We start from the raw sequence: 27842 nt of genomic DNA, 5'->3' as shown, positions 1-27842 counted from the left end.
AGTACAGATTGTGGCACCTTGAGTCTTGAAATCCAGTGCTCATTTCACAGGCCACACATCACTATTGTGGAGGAAGCAGCAGGAGGATTTAGCAACAGCCTAAATGCCAAAATAAGCTACATACCACTGCTGGAAAATGCTGACTTTTAATTGTTTCTGCTGCAGGGTTAAACCTTTATTAAAGCTGTGTGAATAAACTTATTTTGATGACTTACTGAAATATTTTAAATGTAAAAGGCAGCATAAAAGCACTCTTACTAAATTCACCTTGATCCCACTGTTAATAAAAAGCTTTTCCATATGTTGGGCACACTTTTATTGATTCTGTCAGAAATCTACTGACCAGATAAAGAGTGCTCAGTGTCTCTGTCTTTCTTGTTTTATAATTTAAACAAATGTAGTGCCTGTGAAAGGTGCTAGGATAATATCAGCAAAACAAAAGTCTCTTTATCTTTTGGGGGGAGAGGAAGAGAAATCCATCATTATAAATATTTCCCCCCTCCACTGCTGTACCAATAGATCTTGAGCTTGTCTTGCCTGGTTTGCATCCAAGAATAAGGCAAATAGGTCAGCTGCCCTGTGCACTCTGTCTTTGGCCATCTCAGCAGAAACGATAACAAATGTGGCAGTTTATAACATAATGAGCTTTTGCTCCACTTAATTGAAGGTTCGTCTATTCACCAACCTCTGCTGAGCAGCCACATGCTGTTGTTGCTGCAACAGTAGTGAAGATGACAGCTCGAAAAGCTCCAGAGGAAGCTGCCTTCATCTCCACCAGCTAATGCAGGGTGGTGGTGGACTCCTCTCAGTCGTTATAATTTGGAAAGGTTGTGAGACCAAGATTGTGTCTGGTAGTGACATTTATTTCATTGATGTCAGACATGGAAGTAAAGTAGACATGCCTGGAGAGGAGAAAAGGAACTGATTTTCTTTCACCCTTTCCCACTAAGCAAAACGTTTCAGTCTTTTGTTAAATGTTTTTTACATTCACAGGGAGGAGAGGCAGCTTCAGATTTCTTTTCCAGAGAATGACTCTTTGGCTTGCATGGCTGCCTTAGTGTAACTTGCTGCAAGCAGGTTTGCAGACCTGTGGAAACAACAGATGCTGCCTATATGGGCCTGCCTGCTGGGATCCCAGTACCACTTTCTATGGAGAGAAACAAGTGCACAGAGATGCATTAGCTGGCAGTTTGGGGGTTTTATTTTATTTTTTAAAATTTTTTTTTATTAAATAAGAGCTGTGCTGATGACTGGGTGGAAAAAAAAAAAAAAGTGACGGCTCTGTTACTTGATTGTATGGGAAGTTTGCAAATTTGCAGAGAAGGGGATTGCCCTTCCCTTGTGACCATCTGACCCTCCTGGTGTTAAGCAAATAATTTTTTTTAAAGACAGTTAGGTTTTGGGTGGTGTTCTTTTAAGATAGAACTTGGAATTTGACCCAAAATTCAAACTGCTGTTCTGGTACCTGGCTTTTGGATTTTCAACGCACAATATAGTGGAAATGGTCTTCGCTCCATTACTTCTAATGCTTGCATGAAACTGCAAATGGTATTTCAACAGCAGGTGGGAGTTAGCTACCTACAGCAAGAAAGCAAAGGAACCACAGATCTGTTTTTCAATGTGTAAAACATTTAAGGGGTTTTTAAATGATGAAATTTGAATTTTACTTAAACCTGACCTCCAAACATTTCAGAGGCAGTTCTGAAACTGAAGTTTCAGTTTCTTTTGCAACATTTATCCTAGTCACCAGCAGGGTAAGGTAATTTGAAATGGCTCGTGAGGGAATTATAAAAAATAACTATCATGTCAAATACAGGTTTTATAAAACTCTGTTTTCCAAATACAAGCCAATAGAACTGTTTGCAATGTAACCGTTCTCAAGAGTTGTTCTTTTTTAAACTAGATTGCAATTCCTGGCTTGTTTGCAGTGAGAGAACGCTGCAGCATTCTCCCTGAAGACTAGAGGCTGCAGAGAAGAAATTAAACAGAAATTAAAATATGTGAGAGAGAGTTGTGAGTTTGCCTTTTCTTAAGTGAGGTAAAACTGGCAACAAGAGGCATAAACTGTGAAATGAAATCTGAAGTAATAAGAAATAAGAGATTCCACTTTTAAAAATACTAAGTGTTAGCAATAGCATATGTAAGGATATTTATTTAAAGAAATGTATGCAAATATTTTTTAACTTCGTGGAATTCCTCTTAATATCAGGTTGAGGTAATTTGCCATCAATCTACCAAGGTCTGACTCTCTTATAATGGGACAGACTTTGGGAAGCAAAAAGATGTATACTTAGAGCCAGATCCTGTAATCTCATGTACAGTCATAGACACTTAAGTAGCTATGCATATTCTCAATGATCTGCGTACACAGATCACATTGCAGGATTGGGGCTGGGTGGGATATGAAAAATAAAAGGTACTGTAAGGCCCCTAAAAAACTGCTTGATTATATTAAAAGAAATAGTACTGAAAACTAGAAGCCCAATTTATTATATGGCTGTGCTCTGCTGAAACATTTGATCTTGCTGTATTTAGTTCAGGAAGTCTAAGTGGTATGCGCTCAGTGCTTGGCCATAATGTCCATTAATGCTAGTGGAATATAAGCATAGATAGAAGAGAGAAAAGAGATATTGTGTCTTCCATGCAATTGAAATATTGAGTTAATTACAGTGATAGGAAGCAACAAAATGCAAGAGAAAATTGTTAGAATGGTTCAAAAGAGTGCTTGATGTAGGAAAGCTATCAGGCAAAATGACACCATATTTCAGGCATGTCAGACACTAATCACCAACCTCTGGTGAGTTGGAACAGGTGAGGGGCTGAGTTGAGGAGTAATGGTCTGCTAACTTGTGTCCGTCTGTCTGAACATATCTTGTTGCTGGTTTTCTTGTGATTGCTTATAAGGAAGGAATGTTATGAACCACAGGTTTGAAAAGTCAGTTGGAACTTATATGTGAGGTGAGATGCTTAATGTCTTCATTATCAGGTCAACACCCAGAAAATTCTTTCTGTTCACCTAATTTGTACAGCAGACTTCAGAGCTGACCTCTGAAATGCCCATAGTCTGCAGGTGAATAGTAAATGGCAGCATGCCCTGCCTTGCTTTTCAGAAAAAAAACCCCATTCCTAAACACAAGAATACTGTGAAGTCTCCAAGAAGGGTTTCTGTTGAACCCTTCTGTTTCACCCTCCTCAGCTTTTTTTTTTTTTCCCCCATTAAGATTTGTGAGGCTGGTCTTTTCCTCACAAAGCCTTCCATCCTGCTCTAGGATCATAAGTGCCTTTAGCACTGTTGTAGCTGTTGTTAGACAACTGAAGGAGCTGCCTGAACATTGCTCTTCTTAGGAGTGCCAGCCCCAAAGAAGGCACCATGGGGTGCTGATTAGAGAGATTTAATCTGGCCTCTGATCCTGCAGTGGATCAAAGGGGATTTTGTCTGTCTTTGCAGGCAGTTCACCTCTTAACAGCTGCATCTAACTGGAGTTCAGAACATAGCTGTCCTGGGCTTTTCTAAAAGTCATTGCTGAGAGCACCATCTCCAAGGAACAAGAGTGCTAATATAGATCCTATGAATGCAGGGTCTCTTGTTCTTATACTGCATTTAATTTAGCCTCACCTTTAATCAGTAACCACACTGATATAATGCTGTTTGTAGAACTGATGACCTTTTCTCTCATTTGCCTCAAACTGTATGATTTGCCAGTGAACTCTGAGCCTGCCTTTATGGCTGAACTCCTGAAGCATTTTGTTGCCTGTATGGACCCTTTCCAGAGCCTAAACCTCATCCCATCCATGGAGAACCAGATGGAGGAAGGTGGTCAGCCTGCCTGTTTAGTTTAATAATTAGCTCAATAACAGCTCCATTACTAGTGGCAGTTTTTCTTATATTGGGAATCTTTGCGTACCTTTATGTTGTCCCATCCCAGGATATAAAGAGTTGCCTTGAATGTGACAGTCATCTCATGTCATAAAGGAACAGCTGCAAAATCAGAAGCAAACTCTTTTACTGAAAATTATGCACTTTCATCCCTCTTAAGCATAATTTTTTTCCTAACTGAAGGAATGTATTCCTAGAATCTCATCTAGTAGTTTCTAGGATTAATTGCATTTTTATAGAAGGTTGTAGGCTATCCCCATTTCGGATAAAATACCCTTATATCCTCTGCAGTCAGGGATGAGTCTTGCTTTACCTTCTTGCCTCTTCGGCAATAGGGAAATAATGTGATCCATTCAGTGACCTATCTGTTTGTTGCCAGCAGTTAAATAGTAAGTACAATTAATTGAATAGGGCCATTCTTGAATGTTGAAGGCTGGACCAAGAGATTTCCTTTATAATTTGTAGCGCAACTTTTTGTTGGTCAATACTCAAAAACTTGAAGAACCTTTATTGGAGTCAGTTGCATTTTACCCCAGTGTAGTTTGGCAAAATTCCCCTGCAGACATAAATAATTGTTTGTATTATAAAACATATGGTTAATTATGAAGAAAAGGCATACAAAAGATCTTTTTTTAATATGCTTCCTACTTCTGATCATTGTTGTGGGTCATGTGGCATCTAGAAATTTTCTTATGCATGTAGTGAACCCATAGATTGGAGAACATTAAATTTGAAAACAAAATGAAAAATTATTTAAGGAATGTAAAGGGGGCATACTGACCATTTAAAAAAACACTTAGTATTTTCTCTTTTTTCAAAGTGAAGTTATGCTTAGTTTGCCTTTTTGCAGCAGCAGCAGCAAAGTAGCAAATAGAATTTATTTTTAAAATCATGGTAAGATATTTTCAAAATTGAAGAGATGTTGGTTTGTAAGATTCTTTGTTGCTCTCGACTACTTTTTGAAACTGAAATTGTAGAGAAAAGACTGTCTCTCAAACAGTTTCTTTCTGAGCTGCGTAATGCAAGATAACAATAGCTATTTATATAATGCATATGCTTCCTTTCCCTGTTAGCTATACTTTGAAAGACTTATTAGTCCTAGAGTCCTGCACATTTGGAGAATAAAAACCTCCAAAGTTTGACATCCTTAAATAAGCAACCAAATGTTATAAAGAACAAACCTCACTTACAGTTAGAAAACAATATTTACATTTAAGGTTGAAAAGCCAGGATGTAGGAAAATTTTGCTAATTTGGAAGGTGACCTTTAAGTGCACCAAAACCAAATAATTTGTAAGCTATGGCACAGGGCACATTCTTGCAAAATTTGTGTGAATACTGCTTTAGTGGTTCTTGAAAGACAAACAAAGAGACCTGGAATGAAATCTTTATCCCTCTCCCAAATAAGATTGAAGCTAACAAAGGCATACAGCAGTGCTCTTTCAAAGCTTGCCATTAAAACGAAGACTCTGCAGCACAGCTAATGAGATGGGTCAGAGTGGAAAACAATCTGTTTTTAAGAATGTTTAGATCAAAAGTAATTTCTAATCTATGAAATAAAGTCGCTTTTCAATACTTTTCTTTCACTAGTAAAGCTTTTTATGTTTGCACTATTTACTTCAATCAGATGTTTTCAATTTTACTTTTTTCTTCCTGAAAATACTTCCTAGGGTTAGTCGGTAGTGACCAACAGCATTATTCTTTTTCTCTCTCCCCTATTCACCCACCCCCACACATTAAAAAATTGAGAAAAGAAGAGGGGGAGGAAGAAAGAAACATCTTTTCTTAAATGATTTGCAAGCATCTGTGCTCTAAGCTACTTTTTATGAACGCTCCTTAGTAATGACTCAAGGTAAAAAAACAGAAAAGCATCCAATGTTAGGAAATTGCAATCCAGTACCATGTAATTTAAACCTGCCATTGCCTCTCCTGTACTAAATGACATACAGATGGGTAGCTCTGTTGCCTCTACTTTGGGAACACAATTGGTCTTTTTATGAGCGTATATACATTTCTAGCAAAAAATATTTTTGTTGGATTGTTTATTTCTTATTGTACTATACTTTAATTACTGTCATAATTAGAGTTCTTTTTCCCTGCTGTATTTTGTCAGCTAATTTTTGCCAATGCTAATCAAAGTTACCTGAATATTTTGCAATTTATGTTATTACTTTGGGAATTTTCATTCCCAAAAGGAACCTTATTGTTGTTTTTTGCTTTCCCAGTGTGGATTTTTGCACTATACAAATGTCGATTTTTTACAGTAATCCTTATGTACTCCTTGGATTTTCTGTGTGAATTAAGCAAAGTGTTAAGATTAGATTTTCAGAGGAGGGTAATTTCAACAGCAACCCTCCTTTGCAACAAATTTTACAACAAGTTTATTGTTGAACTTTGTACAGCTTTGTGCATAAAGAAATTACTTACTCCTTAGGACTTCTATTCTAGTGCTTCATCCGTGAAAAAAGAAAAAGGCTACTGTTATAAAGGATAAGGATGCAACTAGAAATTAAATCAACCTTACTGTAATTCTGAAGGTTAGAATTGTTTTTCAGCTACTTTTAAGGATACTGAAATTGCCAGATGTTGTGGCTAAACATCATATGCCCATTACCATAAGTCTCCAATATAGATGTCTTGTAAAGAATGTTTCAGCTGTAGTTGGGATTTTTGCAGGGTTTTTTTTAATGGTTGAAAAATGGTACTTTCTTGTGAATGATTTTGTGTGCAACAATTTAGAGTATAACACACCAAAGGGCTTTGGCTGTAGCACATTGTCACTGCTCCAGTGGAATCACCTGACTCTCTATAAAAATTCTTTTCTATACTTACATTTGAATAAATAATCAGCTGCAGTTCAGCTGAGCCATTCTTTGCGCATTAGGGACCAGCCTGGTCATTGACAAGTGAATGCAGAAGCTATACTGTGGCTGTCTGCCAAAGCAATCATTCAGGATTTAAGCTAAAAAGGCTCCTTCTCCCATATCCTCTCCTTTTGCAGGGTCATGTAGGGATAAAAAGGACTGTAAGGTGGTCTTTTCCCAGGAGGAGCTGAGGAAGCGGCTGACACCCCTGCAGTACCATGTCACTCAGGAGAAGGGGACTGAAAGGTAAGGCAGGATGAAGGAAACTCCAATCTAAAACACAGGCATCTCTCTTTTCCACCCCTCCTCTTATTGATGTTTCCTCACCTTCCCTACCAAGTTTTGTTTGTTGTTTTCTTCTTCTTCCGGGACTTCTGCACTTGTTTACTAACCCCTACAAATTAACACTACTGCAAAGACAAGCATCTGCAACAGGGGGGCCAGGGCCAAGGGTCTTTTGTGACTTTTAATGAACACTGCATGTCTTATAAAGTCACCAGGCTCATATTTAGAGTCTGTTTTTAGTTTACTACAAAACGTGTGGAAGTAATAGTGGTTTAGGTACACTTTTTTTGGAAGACATAGCAGTAAGCAGAACCACGAGGGAAATGGCCCTGTGCCAGGAGGCTGGAGTTCTGAAGGTGGCCATTGTAAGTATAGATGTTTTGGCTGCAGAAAGAAGGTAGCATAATTTAGTTCTTTTCCACCCCACTCCAATTTCTTTTTGAAGCACATGTGGAGAAGGTATTTATTGGCTCATTTGTGGCTGGAATGTCAAAAATTTTCAATAACTGCCCTCACATGGCTTTAGTCACTGGAACCCAGCCTTAAGTCCTGGAGGGGAAAAAAAAGGACAGACTTCCAAGATTGTTTCTAGTGAATAAAGTCTCTCTCTCTCAGCTGATTCAAGCCAAAGGTAACTTGCCAAGGCCCAGCCATTTTTTGTTGTCTAATGTATACCACTGAGCTTGGCGCAAGGCCCTGGCTTTACCTCTGCTCTAAACGTACTAATGATGTAACTGCTTGTTTTCATTCATGAGCTGAAAGGACTCCCCACTGCACGTGGGGTCCTGGTTAATAGGCAAACCTCTTCCTGACAGTGCTGAATTTGGTGGCTGAACGTGCCAGAGAGGCTGGTGGAGACAGTCCCCCTCTCCGCCCCAGCCCTCTCTGTCCTGCGGCAGCCCTGGCAGGGCACAGGGACGATTGCCTTTGCTGGGAGACCTGCCTTGCCTTCCCCCCAGCGCTCCACACTCTTGTGTATGGGACCAACAACGTGATTTAATGCACACAAACAATTGGAGATTAGGTCATTCTTTAAAATCCTGTTTATAAAAAAAATTGGACCTCATAAAAAGGGTGAAAGGATAATAAAAACAAGCTGCTGAGCACATAGGCTTTTTGTTGGGCTAGTGCAGCTGATTCGTATTAGGTGAATGACCTCCTAGCCTTTTAGATTGTTAACTTAGAAAAATATTCCCTTAAAGCTGGAATATTGCTTTTCAACTGAAAATATAAGGCACGCACAGCTTGAAATCCTGGACCAATTATTTCATTTTCAGCTACAATGTCTCTGCTGCCTGGGCAGCCAGTGTTGGCCTGACCCAGCGCCGCGGCTCTGCAGCGCCCGGGCGGCCTCACACCTCGCTCCGCTGCAGCCGCCGAGCCCTGCACGCGGCCCAGACGGGACACAGCGAGGTGCGGCAGGTTGAGCTACGTGCCAAACAATCTGTGTTTACAAAAACTTACATTTCACTTGCCAGATAGAGGAAGACTTCTGTTTTATCCTTTTTGGTTTTGTTGTTGTTCCAGCCTTTGAACTGTGGGACAATTTGCTTCCTTTTGCATGATGCATAACATCTGAGGCACACTAACAAGGACATTCCCCTTTTCCTGTGCCTGCTTTATTTGCTACCTTTAATAAAAAACAGCTGCCAACTTAGAAATCGTGGGCTTCTCCTATAACATTTTTCTAAAGACTCAGCTACTTTAAAAATTTTAAAAATTGAATTGCTTTATTTAATTTTAAAATATAATTTTGTTGTTTTCACAGTGCCTTTGAGGGGGAGTACACACACCATAAAGCTCAAGGAATATACAAATGTGTTGTTTGTGGAACTCCTTTATTCAAGTGAGTATGCTAAATATAGTTTTGAGATTTCTGCCTCTTATGTATAATCTTGAATATATTTCATACATAATTGAATAAGGTCATTTCATAGAATCACAGAATGGTGCAGTTATTCCACCTTTTAAGGAATACAAGAGAAGCAATGTAAAAAATTGTAGTAAAATTAATCTTATAGCAAATATAAAAAATTAGCATAAATCAGATAGGAAGACGACATTCAGGTAAAAGAGAAAGTATGACACAAAAAAGAATTAGTAATTTAATTTTTTTTTTCTATATGCAGCTCAGCCAAGTAATTGTAACAGTCTTTTACTGTGTCAACTGATGCTGAGGTCTGACTGTTAGAATTACTTACAGGTAGCTTTAACAGATACCAGGTGGCAATGCTGAATTTTACATACAGCATTTTAGCTGATGATGGAGAAAAAAGTAGATGCATTTTTCTTAGAATTCAAGCAGTTAAGAAAACAAAACTGTGTAAAATTTAATTACTTACTGAATTTCCATTCATCCCAATTAGCACACATGGAGAGCTGGTTTAAAAATACTCTTTAGAAGTACTGTGTGAATTATAGCCCTAAATTTGCTGCTAGAAGCAGTGCTGATTGAATTCCCTTGGCCACTGCATTGTTTTGCACAGATTCAGTTGTTTATGTGCTTTTTCTTATTTCTGGCTGCTTGTGTGAAATTCTAATAAAGAATTTAATTTTTTTTCTTTTTTTCCCCCCCTCAGTTCACCCTAACTTAGTCCCTTGCACTTAAAGAGTTACCTTTACAAGAGCATGAAGCAGGATGGGTAGGATAGCACAAATAATACAGAATATTGTGCCAGTAATAGGTTAAAGGAAAATGCAATTAATGTAGTTCTAGAATCACTAGATATGGTAGTGATAGTTATCCTCAGGAGACTGTCTGTAAAATGAAAGAAGCACCTCATCTCTGTAATGTTTGATTCCTTCACATGTCAGAAGGATTACGTGCAGAAACTGGTAATAATGTGAATCATTAGAGTTGAAAATCTGATGGTTACAGACACAACCAAGACAATAGTCTCACGTCATGTGTTACTATGGTCCTTGGCTTGCAGGTGCAAAGTGGAGATCCAAACTCTCCATAACATGTTTTTCTACTCTGTCACTTAGACATTCCACTGAATACTACAGCTAAATCTTTTGGGGGGAGATCCTGGCTCTGTTGAAGCAAATTCATATTTAGCAAATGAATACAATGGAGTCAGGATTTCACCTTCAACCTTCAAGACTGGTTTCCTTTCTATCATCTGATGGAGAAAGAGTAGGGGATTTTTGCACAGTGAGTTTCTGACAGGAGTAGTATACATAAATTAATGTGAACTAGTTTCCAGTTGCCTTCAAAATAGTTTTACGATGGGAAAAAACTGCAATACGAGACTTATCTGTGAATATCTCAAGTATACACTATGCTCTGGCATAGTCTTGAGTTGATGAGCTGGATTTCTCTTTATAAAATGAGCTATATGGAAATGTCTCTGTTTTCAGATTCTCTTTGAGACTCCTGTGGATTTTATGGGAGAAGAGAGAGAAAGAGGGAAGTTATTTTTTAATTTTTATAATTCCCAGGCCAGTGGGCACCTGAAGAAAACACCTGACCTATTGTGTCCTGAGATTAGACTGGCCTTAACTCAGTCCCCCCAAAGTCTTTGTGTTGCCTTATGAACTCTTGCTACCTCTGATTCAGCCATTTTTTCTGAAGTGGCTGACAACTTTGGAAAAAATGCAGAAGCCAGTAGGAGTCTATCCTCTTTTGTTTACTGACCTCAAAATATCAGTGTATGATGTCTTCCTCAACCAGGGAAGATAGATTTCTGCATCTTGGTCAATGATTCAGCCCAGACAGCTAAAAAAAAATGTGAGAAGGAAACATAGATAAGAGAATGCAAAATATATGTTTTTTACATTTTCGCCAACAAATGTTAATTACAGAAGTATTTCCTCAGGAGTAAGATGTGGTAGTACAATACAAAGAAAGTCTATTTTGCCATTTAAAATGTGAGTAACTTTTGTGCTGGAGTGGATTTTTTTTGGTGGTTTCTTTTTGTAATTTCCAAATAGTCATCTGAAACTTGCATTTACATTTGTTTCTCATTGATGTCCATTAATTTTTTTGTCTTTATGCTGTTGTAATCTGTAAATATATATATTTGGACTATGGCCCTGTCAGTTTAACTAGGAAAGAGACTGGAGCTTCAGCAGTAATATTAACAAACTTCAACTTTTAACATTTCTGATTTACGTTGTTTCATTACCATGTGACACATGAGGTCAGGGAACATATGAATTTTACACTCCAGATGAAAGACCTGTTTTTTGGTAAGCCTTTAAAATAGAACTTTGTCTCCATCACAAGGGAGATAAAAGAAACAATTAGGAATGTCACATCTCTTCATCTACCTACTTGTGCTAGTGTTATGAGAAACCTCCCAAGCTTTATGGAGGACATGCTTTAACTTTTTCCACAATCAAAGGTGCCTCACACATAAAATGCATAATCATGCTATCGAATCTTATTATTCCACCTCTGAACTTTCACGCCATGCAGTCTCCTACATCCCAGTACAGCTGCCCAAAAAAGCAATAAATGAGAGAGCCAATAAACTAATCTCAAGAAGGTTCTTTCCTGGAAGCCTGTCTTCATGCAGTTTTGTGTTACACTTACTCCAATCTAGCTGTAGGCTCATGCTAAAAGAAGGAGCCCTGCTGCCCCCACCTTTCTCTAGGATGTTTGTTTTTTCATGGCTTTCTCTCCACTGGACCTCACCTGGTGTGGTTGGAGCGTGCCTTAGTGCAGAACCTGGATAACTAAGAAGCCAAAGAAAAAGTCCTTATACTTATCAGCCATACCTGCTTGTGTTAATTTTCTGTCAGCCACATATATCATGGCTGGATGATCTCCATGGCAAGGTTGTGTTTTTCTGTATCAGTTCACAAAGAGCCACCTATGCCCCCCAAATCCTCAGTGTTTTCTAAGGCCAGCTGCATTTGCAAGGTTGTGCCTACTTTAATTTTTCAAGGCACTTTCTTATGCGTTATTCAAAAATACCATTCTGTCCATAGCCATGGAAACAGGAGGTTAAAATGGACCTGAGTGAAATCCATGACTCGTGCTACTGCCATAGGAGAGAATCTATTCCATATTTAATAAACCATGGTCATGTCCTTTAATATATGCAGGACTGTGAGAAAGATGTATAGATGGGAACTGGGAAGCCTGGGAGAATGATTTCCTTTTAAAAAAGGAAATATTATTGTTTTGTCAGTTTCCAATTTTTAGGGCCAAAGACTAAATTACCAAGTCTTCATAAAACACCCACTGCTGCCCTTATTGCTTCCTGGAAGGAATTCTTGGTAATGGTGCTGGCTCTTCTGAACACCATAGCAACAGCCTTATCCATGTATGTTTTAATTTGATTTTTGTTGAGCTGTGTCAGGTTTTCTCAACATCTCTCAGACATCCAATCAAGACAAAATTAAAGAGTGGCTAGGCAATGTTATATACCATTAACATAGTACCACTCTTGCCTTCACAAAATAAGGAAGAATTTCATTCACCAGGCTAGATCTCTACAAGGTATTTCCTTGCACCAGGGCTGTGTGCTTAATGAATGGTCTTCAAGCTTTCTTACTGATCTTCATATTCCTTGAGGAAAGCATATGAAAAATCAGCACTGGTTATCTGTCTAGGAGAGCCCATATGACCTCAATGATATGATTTCTCTAGTAAGATCCAAGAAAACTACCTGAGCAACTTCATCTGTCTTCACTGTCTCTTAGTTTCCTTGGAAGACTGTCAAACACAGCATTTTCTACTTAATGACATTTGTTTGAAGTAAGTTGGTTCTCACCACTGCAAGAATCAACAAATTGTCTAGGTTGGAAAAGACTTTTCAGATCATTGGGTCCAACTGTTCATCCAGCACTGCCAAGCCCATCACTTGGAACCATGTTTCCAAGTGCCACATCTACACCTCTTTTAAATACTTTCTGGCATGGTGACCCAAACAGTTCCCTGGGCAGTCTGTTCCAATTCTTGACAAAGCTTTCCATTAAGAAATTTTACTAATGTTCAATCTAAATCTCCTCTGGTACAACTTGAAGCCATTTCTTCTCATTCTCTTGCTTGTTACTTGAGAGAAGAGCTCAACACCCACCTGGCTACACACTTCTTTCAGGTAGTTTTAGAGTGATAGGGCCTTCCCTCAGCATCCTTTTTGTGCTCGAAATCCTTTACCAGCATCCGTATCCTTCTCTGGACACACTGTAGCACCTCAATATTCTTCTTGTGGTGGGTCCAAAACTGAACAGGAGATACAGCCTCACCAGTGCTGAGTACAAGAGATGATCCTTGCATAGATCCTGATTCTACCATCCTTCTATGGACCCTGATTCTAGCATGAATTTCATTGCTGTTTTCAGTGCAAAAGTACAATGTATTCTTTGTAAACTTCTAAGTCTGATATATTTTTCGCTTGTTTGAAATGTACTCAGCTTTGTATTGACTGTTCATCAGTCAGTTTGCTTGGAAGAAGTAATTTTCAGCTGTTTTTAACCTACTTTATACTTTACTATGTTCATGTATGTATCTCACATAAAAATCAGGTAGGGTGGATTGTAATGGATTGTGACTGCAGAAGGTATATACTTCTATGTTTATCTGTTTTTAGCTCTCACAATAAAGACATTCTGTTTCTCTGGACTGAACTTTATGTCTATACTTAAAACCAAAATGGACAAAAGTCTCTTCTCTGGTCCTAAAGGCAAGTGACAAGACATAGCTTGTGTTTTTAGCATCAATTCCCCTACTCTGAAACAGAGTGACCTGATTCATTCAGCTTTTGGGGAATGGTCCCTGGCCTGAGCTTCCCCTGCAGTTTGCCTAGTTCCTGTCTAGGGTTCTTATCAGCATGATAAGGGCCAATGCAATGTCCAGGGATATGTTCACAACTGAGCATTACTGTCCTGGCCTTCTTTAGCTCACTAGCAATGCTGTAGAGGAGCACTGATACTGCAGCTAGGTATATTCTGTACCACTGGGAGGCAAACACAGGAGAGAGATGATTGGTTGTATTCTGATCAGTCACCTGAACCAGGACATGGGTTGGCTTGCATTGCAGCAGGAGCCTGCTAGACCATCATCTCTTCAGCAAACTGCCCATGCCAATATGGAATAAAATTCTTTGAAAATCAGATACCGAAGATGTGAGGAGAGAAAAAAAAGGACTCTCATGTGATGTACAGTATTCTCAGTCATGTTCATATTTCCTTTACATATACATAGTACATTAATACTAAAACTCTTACAATCAACATGGTAAGTCTCTGGATTAGAATATTTTTTAACATAGGTTAGTTCATTTAGTACATGTTCATTTTCCTGTAAATATGATCCTACAATGATGCATCATCATTATGGTCTTTATGATCATTAGCAGATCTTTACTCTATCAAAGTCCTTTTCAGAGAGAACTAGTATATTGAATGTCTGCCCCTACCAGTGTTCTGTTTAGCACACTTGAAGCACAGCCTTGCAAAGGGACAGCCTGGTATAAACTGCTAATGAAAAGGCCTAGTAAAGCCAAGAGGAATAAATGACTTCTTCCATGTTAAAATGCAAGGATCAGAACTGCAGAGTACTTTCTGAGAGAGTTGTGGGGCTTCCAAAGGCTGTCCCCTACGCTCCCACAACAAACCCTATACAAACCTGTTAAATACTTCATCATGAAAGGTAAAAGTCTCTCTCTTTGACAAAGGCCTGCTTCCCTGGCAAGTAGCAGATCTGTGTTAACTTCAGCTCCAGTGTGTCTGTTGACACAGTAATTTCTGGCACTGAACAACTGCAGTTTAGTCATACTTAATAAAGCAGTAGTTTAAAATTCAGACTATAGGAACACATGATGATTATGATTACTCCATTTCTCTCTCTTTCTTAGTACTTGGCAGTCTGAAGATCTGGTATATGATGTCTTTTAGAAGAAACAGGTAGAAACCCTGCACCTCTTTGCAGTACAGATAAAATTACCATAATATATTCTATTGTTTGTGTTTGACTCAATTATTCCTGGGATCTTTGCAGCAGCTTGTGCTTAGCTAAATCTTTCCAGTAGTTCACTATTTCCTTGCATATTGTGTGTTGGTAGCTGAGCTTACTTGACATTTGTAATGCCATGTGTTGTGTGTATTTGAGCCATATCAAAGTTGGAAATGAAAAGCACTTTATAAATACCCTCTTACTCCTCTTTATGCATATCGACTCCTTTCCAGAGATATTTATGAGCAATTACCTGGTTTTCAGAATACTTCTTTATAGAAGACAGAAGTAGAGAAAATATGCAGAAGACTATTATCTGTTCTTTTGGGGGGGGGGGGGGCGTGGTGTTGGGGTGCTCCCCTCTGGTAGTGATAAATGATAAAAGACAATTTATCATTATGTAAATGGTTATGTAATGTGCATACTGCCTGGTAGGATACTTAGGTTGGATATCAGAGTATGTACTATGATAACAAACAGTGTACTGAGGAGTTTTTTCCTTCTAGTTAATGTAGCTTTACAAGTATACTTTAAAGTGAAAAGAGTGAATTTTTCTGTGTAGCAGAACATGCCTTTGGAATGTACTTTCAGTATTTAATTTTATCCTATTTAATGACCATATTTTAGTTGAGCATTTTTAACACCTATGCACAATTAGTTTCTGATATTTTGTCTAACATGCTGTTGAGAAGCAGATATAAATTCTGGAAGAAGGGAAAAATGCTTCTTTCATTAATGGCTGTAAGCTTTGTCATTCCTTCAAGTAGCCAAGGTGACAATGTGTTCTTGCAGAGTGCTTCTCTCACATCTGCCACTTGTTGCTTATTTACAATGCCAAAGATGCTTCATTCTTTTCCTCCACTTTTTCTGTGCCTTATCAAGATTTCTAACAGTTTCTGTAATAGTGTGTTCTAAATTTTACAAGGTTTTCCCAAGGGGAAATGGTGACCATAACGTGGATGACCCTCCTGATTTTGATGGCTCCTAGTACTACCTCCCATGTCGTGTCTTCTTTCATAACTGTTCTGCTGTTGCCAGACAAAGTTCGATTCATTTATCACCCCCATATCAGTTTTCTGATGTGCTGTCCAGTAATTTATGACTGTTGGAGCTTTGGTACTCATTACAGTGCCCAGTGACCCTTGTGACCCTCCTCCCCATGCACGCTCTGCCACCTTGGCCCTTGGGCCAGTTTGTTGAAGCCACAAATTGCAGTGCATATGTCCATAACAAGGCATTCAGGCCGAGAAGCAAGAGCTCTGTTTGACCCACTAATATAGAGTATCTACAGTTTAGGCAACGAGAAGTTGATTGTGCAGATAAACATGCTGAGGGTACGATTCGTACATTGTGTCCGACTATGTAGGTAGTGAGGTCGTGCTGATACAGTGATGAGCAAGAGAGAAGAGTGTAGGCAGGTATACAGCAGCCTGAGGAGAATATTGTAAATAAAACACTGACTAAGTGGCTTTAATTCTAACTCAGTGGAATTTCCCCCAGGTTACCACATTTCACAGGGTGGGGACTTCATCCTGCTGGTGTAAATACCAATTGAATTATACTGCCAAACTGAGCACAGGCTGGTGCCCTGGGCAGTTACTGCTCCTGATATTTGTGAAGACATGTCAGCAACATGCTTTCTTTGTTCAGTGCTTTTGGTGGTACTAAAAATATTAATTATGAAGATAGGTCTTTTCCCTCTCACCTTTTCATCTCCTGAAAGTTATATTTAAGACAAAATATTGTGAGCACTGGAGGAAGGTGCAAAATGAGCAGGATGGGAGAAGAGAGTTTTTTCCTTTCTTATGACTTTAATAGTGTGAACCTGTTAATTTTTAAAATTATAATTCATTTTATATTTATTTGCTGTAGAATAGATATTTGGTATACAATTACAATGTGGGTTATATAGAATGTAGAGTGCACGTAAAAGACATCTACATGTAACAGCATGTACTAGCTTGTAAAAATAAAAATTGAAAATAAATCTGTGATTAGTTTTTGAACTTCAGACATTTGTTTCTGAAAAAAGAACTGTAACTTCCCAAAAATACATCCCTTCCTTGATGAAATGTAGAAGGATCCAACATTGTACTTCCTCCTCAGAATTTCTGGGGAAAGGCATTTTGCTGCCAACATAACATGCTTTAACAGGTCTCCTGCTGGTCAGACCTTGTGTCCTGCTGTGACAGCCATGACCATGTGTGCAACTGATTGTTAGTGGGCGATATAAATCTGATTGGAACATGCCTGTTAATTGGTTTGAGAGCTCAATATAGACAATGCTGTCTTGTAGCAGATTGTGTAGATAGCCCTAGTCATAGGGTTAATTCTGCTTGACAGCACATCAGCAGCATCTTGAGTAATTACCCAACTTAAGTTTTCCCACAGTTGAATTGAGGCCTTCAAAGGCTTCTACATTTACAAGTATTATTAACCGATATCTGAAACATGATGTTCCCACAAGGGCTAATTTTTTCTTCCTTTTATTAAATATACAGGTTATAGGGTTCATTTGCTAAGTGCTAAGCCCTTAGAAGAAAACACTACTTGTTAGGGAGAGAAAAATCTGCAGTGCACGACCAAAGCTAATGGTGCATAATGCGCACATCATTGTCTTTTTGCAAAGACTTTAAAACAAGTTAAAATTTTGGTCTGGCTCCCTTCCTTTCTCCCACCCCCCACTTTCCACTTTTAAGAAAATCAAACCACTTACTCCTATGTGCAGAATGAGTAAATTGAAGACACACACAAACAAAAACCTCCTAGGATGTTGCACAATTAAGTACAGATCATTGGATACAATACATATGACATTAATGAAAATAGACTGGAAACATTCATGAATGAATTAAATCCTCCTAATGACTTCTCAAAAATGAAAATTAATTAAAACTATTTAATTCATACAAACAACTCTATGCTATGATTCATAGTATATAATTTAATCCGAGTTCAAATTTATATTTTATTTTCTTCATTTAGTGATTTGTCTTTTAAAATATCTTCTTTGTAACTACAGCATAGAAAACAGTAAAATATTAAAGATAATAGTCATTATTTGAGTTCATAGGCCTTTGAATGCATTAAATGTTAATATACAGAGTTAGACAGTCTAGTTAAAGATGGTATTTGCTGGAGGGATCAGTCTGACAAATGGCTTTTATGGCATAAAGCAGTTCTTGTAACTTACAATCTTTTTATTTTCTTTTTCAGGTCAGAAACAAAGTTTGACTCCAATTCAGGTATGTTTACATTTACAGTGTTTTACTGAATGTACACGATTCAGGTTAATCTCAAAAGAGTAGTTTATCAGTTCAAGTTCAGCTTAGTTTTAAACAAACTGGGGTAGGTCAGCCTTAAAAAGGATCTTCATTTCTCACCCTCTGAAAACAGCATTGTTACTCTGAAACATTTACTTTCATTCCTTTCATTAGTTACGGTCTCTTTACATTTTCCCAAAAGATGATAGAGAAGATGTATCTTGCAACAGGCTTTAATTGATCCAGAAAAATTATAATACAAATAAATGATAATACAGACTAAAGCAAATGGAGGATTGAAGTTTGAAAAGGATCACTGCAATAGAGCAGAATGTTTTTCCTCCTGGTGGACAAAAACATTTCATGGGAATTTGAAGTCAGAGCAGCCTCTCTGTTAGGAAACAGATGATTTGTCATCAAATTTTCGTGACAGATCCAGGTACACAATGCATGCCAGACCAGTCCGTAGAGCTCAACTGAGGAGGATTACCAAAAGGCAGTCTCTCCCAAGATGTCTTTTTAAAGAATTGTAATGTGTTGTAGGGACTGGGAGGGAAGTGAAGGTCAGTCTAACAGGTTAATGTGTATCTAACAAGACAAAAAACACAGGACAGCAAACAGGGGAGCAGCTGGAGGCAAAACCACATATCCTAATACCAGACTGTTACTTATTCAGTTCACTATTCCTAGGTGTTCCTTAAAGTTAAACAGTAATAAATTAAGAATAGGCTATCGTCCTGAAGCTAGGTGAAATGTCCATTGCCTGAAAAGGTAATTCAAACTACATTTTTTGTTAAGATTAAAAAGTCTGTTTTAAACAGGCAACCTGATATTATTATAGCAATTTTGGTTTTAGGCCAATGTTATCTTCTATATAGTTCGCTTAATGCAGTGATTATAATTGCTTATAATGTTATGAATTTTACAATGTATATTAATCACGTTGTTTATGGAATAGCAAGTTTCCTTTTATCCCAGTTCCTTTATCCCAGTGGGCTTGAAATGTGAGGCATTATGTTGTTTTTTCTTTCTACATTAGATTTTATCTTTGGAACTATATGGGAGTGAAATCCACAGCAGGAAGCATTTAAATAGCCAATACCTACATCTTGTACACTTGCATCATCTTGCTCTTATTATGATTTTAGTCTGTGAGTTGTGAGTTTGAGTCTGTGAGCTTACTTGCTTTAAATATTTCTTGAATAAACTCTATGCTAAGATTGAATTTTGAATCTTGACAAAACAGAGGGGTTGCATGAGGGATAGCTTCACACATTTTCTGCCATTGCCCCCTTTATTTTAGTGCAGTCACCAAAACTAGGGTGTGGAGCAGAATGTCACGTCTGTTTTTCTGCTGAAGGAAAAATACTCTCTGCAGAGCTTCAGTTTGCTTGGTGGCTTAAGCTACAAGTAGTTTTCTGACTCTTTTGAAGCAGTTCTCCTGTCAGGTACACTGTTCTGCCTGCCGTTCCCCTGGAACGAAGGCAGGGGCATGGCTTTTCCCAAACTATTCTTTTCCCAAAGAATAGTTTGGCACTATTCTTTTACTTTTCAGTGGTAAAAGTTTGGCACTATTGCAGCTGTGGTGTGGGCCTGCTCAGTACATGTCACCAGGTCTTTCTGCCCTGGGTCCTGGTCCCATTCTAAACTTTGCCCCACACCCTGTACTTGGAATGGACATTACTAAGGTTTAACACCTCGGTCTCATCAGTGCTGTGTCTCTTGGAAGAGGTTTCAGCCAATAACTAAGGGTAGATGTTAAAACCAAGCAACCAAACCAAGGCTCAAAACCCCCTTATCATTGAGAGAGGTACAGCTGCCTTCTCTTCACAGGGAGAGCACTCATTTCTTCCACCAAGAAGCTGTTCATGACAGTCAGATGGCACAAGGACTCTAAGTTTCTCTTTTGTTCCCAATATGTAAGAGCAGAGGAGAACTGAAGATATTGACAACATCTGGTTTTGTTTCCCTACCAAAGAATTTTCTATAACTTTTCCAAACCAGACAGTAATCCCAGACCTCCTGCTGAGTGAATGCACCCTGTTCACTCAAGGTGCATGGCTGATGGCATCCTTGTAAAAAAAAAAAAACCCTTCTTTTGTGTGTGGGGGTGCAGTGCCCTGTGTAGCACCATGATCTGCATTACACAGGCCTTTGAAAAGTGTCAGTGTAGTGTTGGTTTAAAAAAGGCTGCTAGCATCTGAGTCTGTACTTATGCAACATCAAGTTTCTTGGAGACACCTTAAGGTATTTTCACATCCCTCATTTCATTTTGAATTCCCTAGACTGTCATTCCTAAGTAAAGTAATGATCCCACAAACTGGAACAAACATGCTTTGTTCTCATTTATCTTATGTTACTTAAAACAGTCCAAGTGTTTAACATGAGAATGAGGTAATTTTATTATAGAATACATTTTTTTTTCCCCAGGAAGTTGTTCCACAACTATTGCTTGCTCTAAATTAACCGCAGTGTTAATTCCAGATAACTTGCAGGTCTAGATATGCCCTTAATAAACATTTATCAATGCTTATTATACTTGTCTTTCCTAGAAATATTTGTGCAGCATTGAAGAATTAAAAGAAGTCTTTCTGAAGCAAGTACAAAGTCAGAAATACAGCATTTAAAGTACCCAGTACGTTCACAGCAAATGTAAGCCTGGAAATGTTGTTCAACACTGAAATATTAGACAAACATTGTCAAAAGAAGATTAATTGAAACTTGAGCATTAACTTAAAAGAAGGCTGCAAAATTCCTACGGTGATGATCAGGATTTATCATGCAAATAACTATAACATCTGTAGGGGACACACATTCTTCATATCATGACTAACAGCTCCATCTGAGAAACTTCTTTTTCTCTGCTGACTCTTTATAAGTCTACAGCTGGCAGAATTTCTGTCTCAGAGACCATGGGGTTAGCTTCATGCTGTTACAAGATCTTATAAATGAAACAATTTTGCTTTCCTGTCATAATATGATGAATTCTACTGGTACTGAAAATAGATTTTTTTTCTAACAAAGTACTTGAAAGTGAAAACGGTTGTAGGAAAAATATTTCTTTTTCCTCACAATTTGTTAGAGAACAAAGTAAACCACAAAAAAACCACAGGTGGAACAATTTTGATCTGATTATCAGTATTTTTTTAGTGTCTAAAATGCTTATTGTGCTATGTGCTTAGTTAGAACATTTTAGAATTTAAGAATATAATAATTATATTGGAATAATTAATGTAATTAATTTAATAAATGATAAATAGATTTTTGCTTTTTTAAAATTTAGAGTAAAATAGGTCTTCAGGGTACTGTTCTGTAACAGGATGAAACTGTAGGTTTCAAAAGCTGTTGCTGAACACTTTAAATCCCACCTTAGTAATAGCAAAAATAATCCAAGAAAACTGCCTCGGCATGCCCACTAGTCACTAGGGAATGGTAATGGTGAATTTCCTACTGCCTGCTGGGAGGGCTGGAGTTTTCTTGAGGCATCTCCTGTACTATTTGCTGCATCCTGCATGTCACTGTGGAGGTGAGATGTGATATTCAAGTTAGAGTGTTCGCAGTGAAATCAATGGGCAAAGAAAAAATCCATTTTGTTCTGTGTTAAAAAGAAAGGACAAAGTCATGGACAATATGCAAGGACTCCAGTGGTGTCTTTTTTGTGTATCTGTCACTCAGACCATGGAATGTAGAAAGTCAGAGAGCACAGGGTGCAAGAGGGACAGTGAGGGAAGCACCATGCTGTAGAAACATATCTGCGCACTGAAGAAAAAGAGTGCCCAAGGACACACAGAGACTTCAACTGTGTCCATCATCCGCTGTGCCAGCTTCACATTTCTCTCAAAAAAAAGAGACATATCTCCAAAACCTGTTCTTCTTTCTCCCTGCTTCTACATATCAAATGAAATGTAAAGATAACATATGTGATTTATGCCACTGTTTGTGTCAATACTTTGGAAACATTCCAATTAGTATCAGAAATAAAGATAGAATTGCTGCTCATGCACCTAGAGGCTGTCCTGAGGGACAGCTACACATGAGCTTTTGTTGGATTCCTGCTGCCCCAGCAGTCAAATACAAAGCAAGTCAAGGAGCCCCCAACAGTTCCTGGAATTTCTTTTGCCTGGCTTGTCTGGACTCACAGTGTCAGCCAGTGACTCTGAAGGTCATTTCTTCTCTCTGCACATCGCATTTTCCACCAGAATGAGTGTATCCCCATGTCTTCAGCACTGCACTATGCTGCCACCTCTATATCCCCATCAAGGTTCCCATCCTTTCCTTTCTCACTGCTTGTGTTTACTGGCATCTTTCCTTTAATGTGGCCACTACAATGTAGTAACTTGCAAGGCTACATGATTCAGCACAGGTGCTAGAGAACAGATGAACAAAATTATAAGGTTGGAGGTGATCAGATGTTTTCCTCTCACAAATTCCTCTTGGCTACATTTCCAGATGTTCTGCAACAGGCTTTCCAAACTCTCTGTATCAGCCCTGATTTCCCCTAGCCTGTCATCAGTCCCCTTGTATGAAAATCTTCATTACAGCTATTAAGAGTACAAGGAATCCTCTGTCCAAGTAAGAGAGAAATGGATACCAAAAGGCATTTTGAAAGTGAGTAACTCTCACTGACCTTTACTACCAGGGAAGCACAAAAGAAACGTAACTTGCCTGAAACCTTAGGTTGACAAAGCAGCAAAGTACCTAATAAAAACATGCATTGATCTAACTCATTGAAGATTTAAATACAGATTAAGAAATAAGTTCCTAAATTCTATTGATGTCAGCTTCTTCACCCAGGTTGAGTTAAAGTAGTTCTTAATTTCTTCTTAGGAAGGCTAAGTAGTTTCAGAAACAGGGAGCAGAAGTGATATTTGGTGTTCTTAACAAAATCATGTTGGCAAGTTCAACAGTCATCCTACAATCAGAGCATTTGATTTAAAAGTATTAAAAGATGTCTTGCAGAATCTGTAAAAAGTGGCAAAATAAACTGTGATACTGAAGAACAGGGATGCCCCCTTTTTGGATGAGGTAAATGACCTTTTCAGGTTCTCTTTCAACTAAGAGGAATCACTTCCTTCTCTCTAGCCACCGCCAGCTTGGATGCTTGAAAACATGCATGAGCTGGCACAGAGAGATAGTGGGAGACAGTTACTGCAAAAACAGGAACAGCAGCTCAGATTATCTTGTCGTTACTTGCCAGTGCTGTTTTGTTCTTGGCGTTAACAACTATTCACGCAGGTTGTTGGGGATGCAATGGCTGCATGCAATGGCTGGATGCAATGGTTGGGGAGGATGGCCATTGTTGTATTTGTTCAGCAGCAAGATGAGCGTTTAGTCAGATGCAAACTGAACCGTCAGGTGAGTGTTTCAGGCCCATGCCCTGATGTGGATAATACTCCAGACTGGGAGCATTAGATGGCTGGGACATCTCAGTGGTACATCCCAGGGAACTATGTGCTGATGTGCGATAACTGATTATTGCCTGTTCCTGTATCACTTGTAAAGCTTGGCATCATTTCAGTTGTGACAATCTGGAGGTGTTTGGCACTGCTGTGACCAGGACTGAGCTCAAAGGAAATCTAGAGCTGTGTGAAACCAAGCACCACACTGCCAACCTCATCAGTCTCTGGAAAAGAGGAGGGGGCGAGACAATGGCATTCAGTGGGTTCCCCGCTGGAACCCCCACACACTATGTGTCATATGGCTCTTTGGACTTCAACAGCTTATGTACGGGATAGGCTGCAGCCACGCACCAGGCAGAGGACTATGAGGGTGTTTTTTGCCTGTGCACCTTGAGGAATTTAACAGAACAGGATCCTTATGGTCAATGTGTTCACTCTTGTTCTCATTATTTTCTCACTACCACAAAGTGCATTTTCCTGTTTCAGATTTAGGCAATGTTTCATTAAGCACAGTATCTTTTGTGGCTGCATGCATTTGTCCAAAATAGCACATCTTCTGTTTTGGTTAGCATGATTTATGAGGATATGAATTTGAATGAGATGCAAGGTATTTTTATTTCTTCCCTCTGGATTTGTTAGAGGAAAAAGAAACTTAACAACTTGTTTGTACGAAATGATGAGAATGATATCATAAGATATTACTTGAAACCGGAATAAATTTGTTATTTGGAAAAAAAATGAGACCGTGCAAATTAGCTACGTGGTAATTATTACTGACAGAAGATTCAATAAAGATTAAAATATTTAATGTTTTTCTTTCATTGATGTAGTGCTGTAAATTTATGGCCATTAAGAAACCATATAAAAGATCTGTTAGCTTATGCTATTTCACATCTTAGTCTCTTATCAAAACTGCTTTCAGTTTTTGTAGTACTAATAGTAAAGGGAAAAATGCAAGCTGCTTTTAATCAAACTGGAATGTTCAGTGATCACCATCACAATCTTTGGTGTTGATCTGAGTATGAAGCAAAGATTAACTTGTCTTTTGTTGACTTAATTTAGTGGCAACCACAGCCTTTAAGACGTAATGGCAGACAAGTTTGTGTCATACCAATGCAACTGCCACTGTACATGTGAGCAGCCATCTGTTAAGAATTAAGTCCTTAGTCAAAACACCAATGAGGTCTAATGCCGCCAGTTTAAGTTAGACACAATTTGCACAGAGTTTTATATGAGTAAGGGCATCACAATCAGGTCTAATGCCACATAACAGTGAATTTGGTTACAAGGCCTGAAAGCATTTTTGAAAGAAAAGACTTGTAGCCCTATGTGATTGGATCAAGAGTCTTACAATCTTGCTTTCCACTGGGGATGAATTACCATTTATTGTTTTGTATATAGTTGTCTGGCCCGCTTATTGTTCTTTACAACGTGGTCCCAACCTTTTAATCAGCCATGGTCCAGATGTCTGAACAATGTTAGACTATATACTCCAATCCAAACACTGTGCCTATCGAAATCACAGAATCAATATTCACAGTGTTTGATTGCTGTGAATAAAACTGAAGCTCCTAATTAAGCACTAATATTTTCTTAACTAGCCGTAGCAATGGAGGTGCTTTCATTTTCTGCATAATATCCCTTTCAGGTTAATGTCTGTGTCTGGCTTTCACACAATCCCTGTGTGTCTGTGGAGAAATGTTAGTGTTTCATTTGGAGGGATATTTTACGCTAGTTAGTACCATGGGGGACTGGGATTATTTTAGCCAACTGAGATTATCTACTTTAACATAGCCCTCTGAGCTTCATCTCAAGTCAGTTGGAAGAGATTAATATCCTCAAATGAGTTAATCTCTTCTGCTGGAGAAGTCTGTTTCAGGGTACACTGAATCACTCTTTTGAGTGCCCATCAGTTTTAGAGTTAGGCACGTAACTTTGATGGTTAAAGTCATAATAGATTATCACTGGGATGAATGTACCTAGAGTTGGGGATGAGTGGATGGGATCCTCAAGCAATTTTCTATGTCTGATGCTGTGGAGGCTTAGTAGGATAAAAACCATAAATTTAAGAGAACTACACAACTGCTCCCAAGTTCTTCTGCTGGGTGTCACTAAACCTCTTGTACACAGAGCTTTTGTGGAGTGTATTAATTGGAAAGATAAATTTAGCCTAGTGATTATTTTAGTTCTGTTTCTCTTTGTATCCATTTTTATTTCCCTTTTTAAATCTTACCTTTCCTAAACAAACCCAAATCTGCTTATGTGTCTCCCAGAGACCCATAACTCTCTGGTTATCCCAGAGAATTGCTGCATTTTTATCACTTTTTCTTAAATCATGAGTAAGAATTGTCAGATGTGAGAAAGCTGATAAAATATGTTTAGCAAATGGATCATTCACCAGTGTTCATCTGTCACAGGCAAGAAAAGAAATATGTAACTCAAAGAGATATGGCCTAAGGATAATAAGAGTGAATAAAAAATGTATCATATTCAATCTAGCTTCAGTCAGGGCCCAAATATTAAACTGGTCTTTGGCATGTTTCAGAAAGCATGTGAAATTTTTGAAAAGCTTAGTGGGAAGAGATTTTGCTGATTTTAAGTCACTATTTAGAAACTTTTAGTAAGTCAAAGTCTTTTACTCTGTTAACTGCTCTAACCAAGCTAAGGAAGGCTGACACAATAAATGGAGACAGGAAAACTGAAGGGTGCATTTTTGAAAAATTAACATTTAAAACCAAAAGCATTCTGGTTTTGCCTCTTGCTTTTCAATGAGGTGGTCATGAGAACAGAATTTCCATGTTTATATTCTCATTTTAAAAGTGTTTACCTTAAGATTTATGGATTTTGAAAGTACTCATATACTCACTTTCATACTGTTATCTCCCCTTCAGTCATTGATTTTTTTTTCCTGTCAGACACACTAGAAGGGATTTAAATGGAGTTCCAGGAATATTGAACCAAAGAGGAGTGGGATTTGAAATGTCAATGCTCAGCACTGATAGAATATCTGGAAACCAATTAGGACATATTTAGGTTGAAGAGTGGCAAAAAATGTTCTTGTGAATAAAAAAATCTGCTGCATAAATCACTAGGGTTCTTGAAACAACTTTAAAATGCAAGAAAGGAAGATACAGTGTTTCACTGGAATGAAAACACCCCAGCTTTCAAGTATAGTAAGAAAAACCTGAATGAAAGACTACTGTCAGAACTGTGCTTTAGGTCATGATGGTCTTTAGGTATCATGATGGTAAGACTGTGGCAAACTGAATTTACACTGGTCATCACTTACACTGTTAACTGGTGGAGAAGGGAATTATAAGAGCTCTCTTTTTCAATAACACTATTTTCTTTACTATCAGCATGTGACACTCTTCCCTGGCCCCAAAATGACAACATATCTCAGGCGTACCTGTATCTGTGCTGTTGTGGCAGTATGATTAAACAAGGCAGCATTTTGCTGTTGAAGCTGAGCACAATGCTGAAATCCATGCCAGCAGCTGCTTTCACTCCTTTGGTTCTAGGCATCACCGTAGAGACCATACAAAAAGTAAGCCTCACTCCTTAAAAAGCAAAGAAATATACATAGCAGAACTGTAATCTTAACTCCCTTGCTCTAGTTTTTGTAAAAGTAATTTATTTAATGATACTTTAATGTAAGTTTTCATGTTCCCCTTGCTGTCTCACATCAGGAAGGTCTCTTCCCAAAGAATGTGCTCCTGGCTAGGATGCCTAACACACCAGTTAGACTGCCTGGTGGGACATGCCTCTTCCTGGGTTCTGATTTCTGGGAGGAAGGAGAGGGTACCTGACCACCTTTACCTGACCACCTTCCCATCTCCTGTGAAGACTATACACAAGTCCAAGTTTGGGACCTATTTCATCACTTACTTGGGTGCCTTTTGGTATGGCACCCAGAGTGGCAAGGCAGCGTGACTGTACGTGGGTGGCAGTGAGGACACAGACCTTCATCCAAATGCCCACGGCCTTAAGGTGATCAACACAGGCATGGACCGTACAGAGACTCTGTCCATCCTGCACCCTCTACCCTCCCTCCCACAGCAAAAAGGGCTATTGGAAAACTTCAGAAGCTCAAATTCATGAGATTTCTCCTACCACTTTGCCTCTGGGAATGCTTCTATTTATCCACAAAATGATTGAGCTTTAATGAGTTTCTCATAATTTGTGCAAGCACTAACAGTATACTTCTTTCAGTCCTCTGCCAATAGCTCCTGCATCTTTTTTAGTT

General features: G+C 38.5%; 1 protein-coding gene across 6 annotated transcripts in view; it reads left to right on the top strand.

The window, feature by feature from the left end:
* Positions 1-27842, top strand: part of MSRB3 (methionine sulfoxide reductase B3) — an 80983-nt gene that overhangs the window by 28972 nt on the left and 24169 nt on the right. For all 6 annotated transcript variants that reach the window (XM_059846965.1, XM_059846968.1, XM_059846966.1 and 3 more), the window contains 3 exons: positions 6878-6986; positions 8794-8871; positions 18151-18179. In XM_059846965.1, the coding sequence (XP_059702948.1) occupies positions 6878-6986; positions 8794-8871; positions 18151-18179 (216 nt within the window). The remainder of the gene's footprint in view (positions 1-6877; positions 6987-8793; positions 8872-18150; positions 18180-27842) is intronic.

Source organism: Haemorhous mexicanus, chromosome 5 (assembly GCF_027477595.1).
Source record: "Haemorhous mexicanus isolate bHaeMex1 chromosome 5, bHaeMex1.pri, whole genome shotgun sequence".
Classification (NCBI taxonomy): domain Eukaryota; kingdom Metazoa; phylum Chordata; class Aves; order Passeriformes; family Fringillidae; genus Haemorhous; species Haemorhous mexicanus.
The sequence above is the reverse complement of the archived record's forward strand: the minus strand, read 5'-3'. Positions and strand labels throughout refer to the sequence as shown.